The sequence below is a fragment of the Genypterus blacodes genome, unplaced genomic scaffold (assembly GCF_046128005.1).
Source record: "Genypterus blacodes isolate CSIRO-AG114 ecotype Tasmania unplaced genomic scaffold, CSIRO-AGI_Gbla_v1 ptg000099l_1, whole genome shotgun sequence".
In the NCBI taxonomy this organism is placed as follows: domain Eukaryota; kingdom Metazoa; phylum Chordata; class Actinopteri; order Ophidiiformes; family Ophidiidae; genus Genypterus; species Genypterus blacodes.
In genome coordinates, this window is record NW_027466903.1 from 1961976 (window position 1) to 1970000 (window position 8025).

At 44.1% G+C, this 8025-nt stretch overlaps 2 protein-coding genes across 2 annotated transcripts in view; both read right to left on the bottom strand.

Annotated features, from left to right (window-relative positions):
* Window positions 1-525: 525 nt before the first annotated feature.
* Window positions 526-4051, bottom strand: nots (nothepsin). Its single transcript, XM_076159831.1, has 9 exons — window positions 3941-4051; window positions 3596-3776; window positions 3312-3429; window positions 2641-2759; window positions 2204-2403; window positions 1943-2068; window positions 1368-1512; window positions 1099-1197; window positions 526-974 (listed from the first exon to the last, which is right to left on the bottom strand). Exons 1-9 carry the CDS (start codon window positions 3997-3999, stop codon window positions 810-812), a joined length of 1212 nt encoding a protein of 403 aa, XP_076015946.1. The 5' UTR covers window positions 4000-4051; the 3' UTR covers window positions 526-809.
* Window positions 4052-6316: 2265 nt separating this feature from the next.
* LOC143008198 (leucine-rich repeat-containing G-protein coupled receptor 5-like) overlaps window positions 6317-8025 on the bottom strand; it is a 14368-nt gene continuing 12659 nt past the window's right edge. The window contains exon 20 of the mRNA XM_076159832.1: window positions 6317-8025. This exon is cut by the window's right edge and continues 157 nt beyond it. Coding sequence (XP_076015947.1) covers window positions 7455-8025 — 571 coding nt within the window. The 3' untranslated portion in view covers window positions 6317-7454.

Consider the following 8025-nt stretch of genomic DNA (forward strand, 5'->3'; position numbering starts at 1 on the left):
AGTTGTGACCTCCACAATAAAAGCTCAATGTATCTCATGGATTCACTAAAAGAACTATGTTGTGCTATTTTGAGGCTAATGTGTTGTCACATCTATGTTCTTCTTCTACAATTTGTCCTTACCTCATCGCCAGTATTTTGATATACTGAGGTCCAGGGGATCTTTCATGGTTTATGTTTCAGGGTCATTAACCTGTCTGGACTCTGGTAGAAGATCAGCTGACCCATCCCATCCTAAAGACAAACTAAATAAAGTGTAAGACAAAAGGTCAAGGTGTCATTCTCTCTGTGGCCACCAGGTACAGACAGACCCCACCTCCACCATCTCCCTTTGGTGTGACCACAGAACTTCACATTTAACAGTGTTTGCCAAGAATTATCTTCAAAACTGAGGAAAAATATTTTATATTTAATATAACATCTTTTTTTATCATCATGTGGTAATATTGTTAACTCATGGCAGCTCAGATTATGAGTCAAAGACACCTGGTAACAACAGAAAACAGTCAAACATCAGAACTTTGATGTACTGAAATTTATTATTCAGAAATAAACAAAGGATCAAACTGATCATAAGTTTGATCATGTTTGACGTTTACATTACGTTACTTCTTCAGCCCAACGTTTTGATGACACTGACAGGCCTCCATGGGGCGCTGTGGAGCTAAATTAGATGTTGGCTCTTTCTGATTAGCTGATACATGAACAGTTCATTTTCTAATTAAGCTCATCCTCGTTGAGGCAAGTTGCCATCGTTTCATTGATTGATTTATTGATCCGCTCATAAATGATTACTGATTATTGGTCCATTCAGTGCCGAGCGAGTGCAAAGCCGACCCGGTCCTGCCCTCTGTCAAACACACTGTAGTACTCGGTCAGGAACACGTCTCCCAGAATCCAAAGCGGGCCCTCAGAGGTCACCAGGTCCACAGCCTGGAAACCACTGAAACACAGTTCCCGGTCCCCCAGCGCCTCCTGTGGACGGAAACAGAATAACTTAGACAAGTACGAGATCATATCATTCACCATATTGGATGTTTTCTGCCATTTGACAAAGCTAAGCTGCTCTATGTCACCACGCTAAGAGTGTGTTATTGACCTTCCTGGTGTACTGCTCAGCGGTCAGTCTGTACTCCACGGAGCCCAGGACGAAGGTCACATGAGGCAAACTGGACAACCTGGCACAATCGATCAGAAACTAACACACGTGCACACACACACACACACACACACACACACACACACACACACACACACACACACACACACAGACATAGATAACAGCTGACCGATTTTGTTTCTATTTGCTTTACGTGTAAAAGTAGAAAAAGATATTTGACCAGATTTGATGTTTGAGTTCATTGTCACCTCTCCAATATTTGTGGGCGTGGCTCCAATCAGCTGCTGCAGGACTAAGATGTCAGAGGTCGGCCCGGTGATGAGAGACGTTCCCGTGTCAACAATCGCTTGGCAACCCTGGGAGCAGAATGATCTGGCACCCTGCACCGCCAAGCTAACACACACACACACACACACACACACACGCGCGCACACACACACACAGATGTTCTTATTGAGTGTGTTGTGTTGTGGAGTGTAGGGTTCAGATTAGATCTATGTCTCTGTTAATCTGAGTGTGGATTTAAAGTGATATGATGGCAGCTTTTGCAAATGTTGTGTTTTTCGGGGTCACTGACAATATTTTTTTGTAAATTGTAACATTCTGTGTATTTAGTGTTCACTTACTACTTCTACTGCCAAACAATGTCACTGACTTAGCTCATACGTAAATAAGCCAGAGGTGGATTGGTGCATAAAGAAAAACACAGATTTGGCAAAACCTGGGCGTGCATTCATTTTGACATTGACCACTAGGGGGTGACAGAGGTGTCCCCAGAGGTGTGATGCTGATGACAATGACACTGATGACTAAGGTGTGATACCTGTCCATCTTAATCTGCCAGTATATCTTTGAGGTCACAGGGAGCCAGTTGATTGGTCCGCTGTGGAGAGCCTCGTCTATTCCGCCTAGTAACAGCTCGCCCTCTGGATATCCACTGCTCGTCCTCCTGCGGGACAAGAAGGACCAAAACAAACGAGGTTGTTACTGTAAACTTCGACACTTGTGGAACTTCAAACTTCTAGAACAAATTTTAACTCCCTGTCCCTGAGCAAGGCATTAAACTCCCCGACTGGTTGTCTACCTGCTAAGGTAGAAGGAGAAGACTGGCTGATCCACGGACTTCTGCACCATCATGCTGTCAAAAACGGGGTTTCCCACGATCTCTGCCAGGGCAGGGTAAGCCAACCCCAAAACCCCGTCAAACTTCGCCATGACGAACGCGGCTCCGGGCTCATAGACCGACTCTCCGAACTCCTGGTTCAGGATCTTCAGATCTCCAATCTAAACGGAAAACAGATTAAATTTTTACTAAGGTATTTTTCCTTCGGGCCTTAAGTGGATAAAACTTTGTATTAAAAAGTAACATTACCTATTTAAATAGAATATAACAAAACAGAATAGAATAGAATATAACAAAACAGAATAGAATAGAATATAACAAAACAGAATACAATAGAATATGACAAAACAGAATAGAATAGAATAAAATAGAATAAAATAGAATAGAATAGAATAGACCCTCAGGGTTTCTCTGGCCATCACTCCCAGCAGGTGTCCTGATCCATAGTGAATGCCAAACATTCGACCATCACTATTAAATGAAGACGATTCGAACGCCCTGAAACGCTGGTGGAGAGCTGTGACATACACACATACACATACACACACAGCCTTGAACTTAGCAGAAACACACACGTGTCATGTGTCAGGACATTCTGACACTCTTTGATAAACCAGGACAAACTTTAAACCAGGACAAATGCTGCTTTCGAGTGGTGTTGGGAAATATCAATGACACAGCTTGGAAATTGCAAACAAACAGCAAACAAAGTATTTTGTATTTACAAGTCGGAACCATGTGATGCTGCAGACGTTCTTTTCACCTTTGTGCTTGAACATATTAATGAGCAATAAATGCTTAGTTTGACTTCTGATACAATGACTTCCTTCCACAAAATATAATTTTTCATGAGGAAACATAGTAACAAAGTAAGCATGATAAGACATTTGTGTTTGGTCCACAAAATGCAAGGTGTGACTTTGTTTCATGAAAATGCACATTTCCTGGACACTGCATTTACCACCTTCTGATGAGCCCATGAACGCAGCATAACTGGGACCAGAACAATGCAGTGCAGTATTGTGCAGTATTGTGTAGTATTGTGCAGTATTGGGTCACATGGTGTTACCACAGGCCTGGCTGACACAGTAGTATGACGGCACCCACAGATCAGCTGATCCAGTGTCAAAAACCACAGAGAAGTTTTGTTCTGGAGTCCCAATACTAATTTCACCAAAATACTGAGCCTGAAACACAAACACACACACACTATATATATATATGTATATATATATATATATGTATTTATGTTGTAGCTATATATGAAGTTGTAGATATATATATACAGTTTATGCTTTGAAAACAAAACAGATTATTGCTGGGTTTAGTATGTTCTGTATGTTTTGTTCCTACGTCCATGAAGTTGTAGATTTTCTCGCTGGAGCGTCCCAGCCTGAGTGAGGGGGTGCCAGGTGGGAAACACTGTGCGTAGCGGCGGTTAAACATGTCAGGATGGTGATGCCTCACAAACTCCTGCAGCAGGCCGTCGGCTCTCAGGCGGGTACGAATCGAACGCACCCGCCGTAGCGGAATCCTGAGTGGAGACAGGAAGTTTTATTTTTACTGTTTAGTGCTCAAAAAACACAGCAACAACACAACAAATCAATTAACTTTAAACTTATAGAAGCTAAGGTTACTGTGAAGAATGTTTCCAGAATCAGGAGTTATTGTCTTTATTCTGGTATTTAAATGACTTACCTGATCATTGCAGAGCTCGACCATGAGCAGAATAGAACCAGAAACATGAGCTTCAACATGTCTGGTCACCAGTGTGTGTGTGTGCGTGTGCGTGTGTGTGTGTGAAAATGAGATTTTTTCCGGCTGCAGTTGTTGGCTTTGATTGGCTCAGAGTGTCTGTCTGCACTGTGAGGAAACTCACAATACAGACCAGAGCAACAGACTGCAGAGCCTCCAGCCGCTGACCACTTCATATCTACTGGAACATGCAGTCACCTGTGACCCCAACCCTTCTCCTCACCCCTCACCCTCCCCTGACTCTCCGTCCGCCCCCCTGATTAGCCTTAACTTATGCAAATTCATTTAAAGTGAGAACAGTGCTCATTGCTGCTCCGGACACACACACACCTGCTCTCCAGTGTACATACAGACTGGACAGGCACACGCTTTGCATTGAAAGTCAAAAATACAAGCTTTTCACTTTGAGGGTTTGAAGTTGTAGTTTGTATTTTTAAATGATTTCCGGTTCTGGCTTCTGATTCTAGAAGTGCCAAACCTGACGCCGCATTCATTCATTCATTCATTCATTCATTCATTCATCTGAGCGTCATTGCTGCTCATTAATATGCAAATCAATGAAAACACAAATCATCCATCAGTTTAGACAGAAATGTGACGTAAAGCAACTTCAAATCAAATCAAATGTAATTTATACCCCAATATCACATATAAAGTCTCAAAGGGCTTCACAAGCCCACAGCAGAGATTGTGGGGAGAAAGAATTTTGACTCGTCCTTTTTTGCATAAGAATTCATTGCAAATGTGCACAAAATTCGGTTATAATAGAGTAGACAAATTCACAATGTCTGATGGCATCACCTCCTCAAAACAGCAATGGTTCCATCTCACTGACTGCCAGGAGAGACTGGAGAGGGTTAATGTGTATACAGCAGCAAAAGATGAAGTTATGAGAGCTCAGTGAGTCCATGGGATGTGACGCCTGCAGCTCTGCAGCTCTGCAGCTTTGCAGCCTGTGTGGGCGGAGACGCTGCTGCAGCTTACAGGTGATTGCTGATCACTTCAATAGCAGGGAGCACATGAAAGCCCATATGGAACTTCTCACTCACTGATTGGTTGCTGTGACTACAGAATGTCTTTGGGTGATGTAATGAAAGATTATGTCATCATTTCTCCCTGTGGACAGGATAAGAGGTTATTGGCAGTCGACTACTCTGGGAAGAGTGGACAGATAGACACAGGAAGATGTTGAAGATAAACACACATGTTGAAAGTCCAGGAAGATGACAGGATGACCTCTGAGCTGCAGAGGGTTACAATTGTGTGTTTGTTTCAACAATCTCTGTCTCTCTCTCTCTGTCTCTCTTGCTATATATATCTCTCTATGTCTGTTTGTCTGTCAAACAGACAGACTGTGTCTGTTTGTCTGTCTGTCTGTCTCTCTCTTTCAGCTCCAACAGGAGCTGATCTTCTGGAGAGGTCACCTTAGTAATGTAGGCATCAGTTTGAATGTTGTTATCACAGACAGAACCAACACACACACACACACACACACACGTACTTTACATGTACATTCATTAGCGCGCACACACACACACACGCACACACACACACTTTTATCTTAACTAATGAATCACTCAGGCTCATGTCTGTCCACAGGAGAGTGCCAGGAGGAGCAAGGAGGAGCTTCTGAAGCAACAGGCCATGGAGCAGCTCAGCGTCATGACAGAGAGAGCCAAGGAGTGCAACAAAGTCAAGAAACACTTCCTGAGGCAGGCAAAGCTGGTAAACGAGGAAAACCAGAGGCTGAAGGACCTCACTGAGAAGAGCACTGTGGACTTTGCTGCTTACCTGACAGCTCGCAGGGCCATAAACAAGAAGAAGAAGAAGACCGTCCTCCTGGGCGAGCTGGAGGAGCTGGTCATTAAACATAAGGAGGCTGTGGAGGCCTTTAGCGCCCAGCTCAATGAGGAGGCTGACAAGAATGAGTTCCTGGCAGCAGAACTCAAGCTGCATGTGGAGAAGAGCGTGGCCCTGGCTGCAGACCTCCAGGGCCAGAAGCAAAACAAAATCGCCCTTCAGAAAAACCTGGACGCACTCAGGACCTGTTTGAAGGAGAGTCAACGAAAGGCCACCGAGCTGGAGGGGCTCAGCGTAAGGCGTGAGAAGGCTGCAGCGACTATTGGAGAGTGTGTGTGTGTGTGTGTGTGTGTGTGTGTGTGTGTGTGTGTGTGTGTACGCTGTCTCACAGACTACAATAAAAAACATTTTTTACAAATGATTGCAAACACAGAACAGTTATATAAGAATTAAGATAACATTTTATGAAATGAAAATACAAATACAAAAACAAACAGTAAAACTAAGAACTGTAATCATTATTCATTCTCAATAACTTCTGTCTGATATTTCATATCAACTGTTCCTGAAGGTAAACAAGAAAAAGTGAAGAAACATTGAAAAATTAAAATAATATATGTTGATCAGATCAATTTCAGCGTTAAATCTTTAACAAAATCGCTCAGCAACGATATAAACATGTACAAATATTACAAACATGTCAGCAACAAAGGAGGAGAAAAGGATTGTCATGTTAGCCACACACACACACGCACACAGACACACACTAACACACAATTGCACACACACACGCAATATACGCACACACATACAAGCCTGTTCCTCAAAGTACAAACCTTTCACATAAACACATTGTTGTAATGGATTTGACAGGATTACTTCTCTTGCAAAGGTTTCAATCGGTTCAATCAAGCTCCTTTTGAAGAAGCTCAAACATTATTTAACAGCAAAGCTTTGTCAAACTTTTCATCGATCCTTTCACGTGTACAGACCAGAAACTGGAACAGCTGAGTTCATTCTCATGTTCTGGAGTCCTTGATTCGGTTCCCAGCAGTCTATGATAAGGAATCAGTAGAGCTGAATGAAGCTCCAAGAGACCCTGGTGAGGTTCCACCTGTAGTTCAGAAGCATCTTCAGGAGGATCAGGCAGGACGTCCTCATGCAGTTTGTCCTTAATGTCCATAAGTCATCCTGAACTCATTGTGAGAGCAAATGTTCCTGCTCCTTAGGCTGATAAGCCTCGGATTAAGAAAAAGTCCATAAAAAGTGTTTAACGTTGTAGTGAGACAAAACAGGAAATGAAAGTTAAAGTTCACGCACTGAAACGATCCCGAGGTCCAGAGTTCATTTTGTTTTTCAGCTTCAGTTCATCTTTAATCCCGTTTGTGGATCGACTCTGTGACAAAACTCACACAGACGCTGCACTTTTCACACACATTCACAAAAACATGAACCCACACACACACACAGAGCAACAGCATGTAGAACATTTGGGGGGATGTTTGCCTGCACACTGCTGTAAATCCTCAGACTTCAAAATAAAGGTCCAGTTGTTAGCCATATTTACACTGATTGTAATGTGCCTATGCATATCATGGGCACAGTGATTGTGTGTGTGTGTGTGTGTGTGTGTGTGTGTGTGTGTGTGTGTGTCTGTTTAGAGATACGGGACAACAAACACCACCGGATGCTGTGTCTTGTTCATCCCCCTGGCTCTCTTCTCATCTTCCTCTTCCTCCTCTGTTGTTTCTCGGAGCATCACCAGCGCCTGCGTGGAATCACATGACTGCTTCTCAGCCTCCTCGCCATCCTCATCGCAGAGTGAGTCTGGTGCTCCCGGCCTCGTCCCGCTTCTCTGGCTGAACCTTGTCATCACAGCCGCCTGCAGACGTTTGGCCAAAGCCCCCAGCTCCTCCCGTGCAAACTGGGTAAAGAGGAGGTAGAGGAGCGGGTTGACGCAGGCCGGCAGAGGCAGAACCAGCAACAGGACGCCCTTAGCTGCCTCCGGCCCGGCGATGGATGGGAGGCGGAGCAGTGAGGAGAAGGAGAGGACGGCCACAGGGAGGTAGAGCAGGCAGTCTGAGAAGAGGAGCCAAGCCACATGGCGTGTCAACGCCGCATCCGCCTCAACAGCAAGGGGCGGAGTCTTATCAGCACGGCAGAAGAGATGAGTGTAAGCCAGCGTCATGACCAGGAAACACAGTAGGTCGAGGAGAACCAGAGAGACG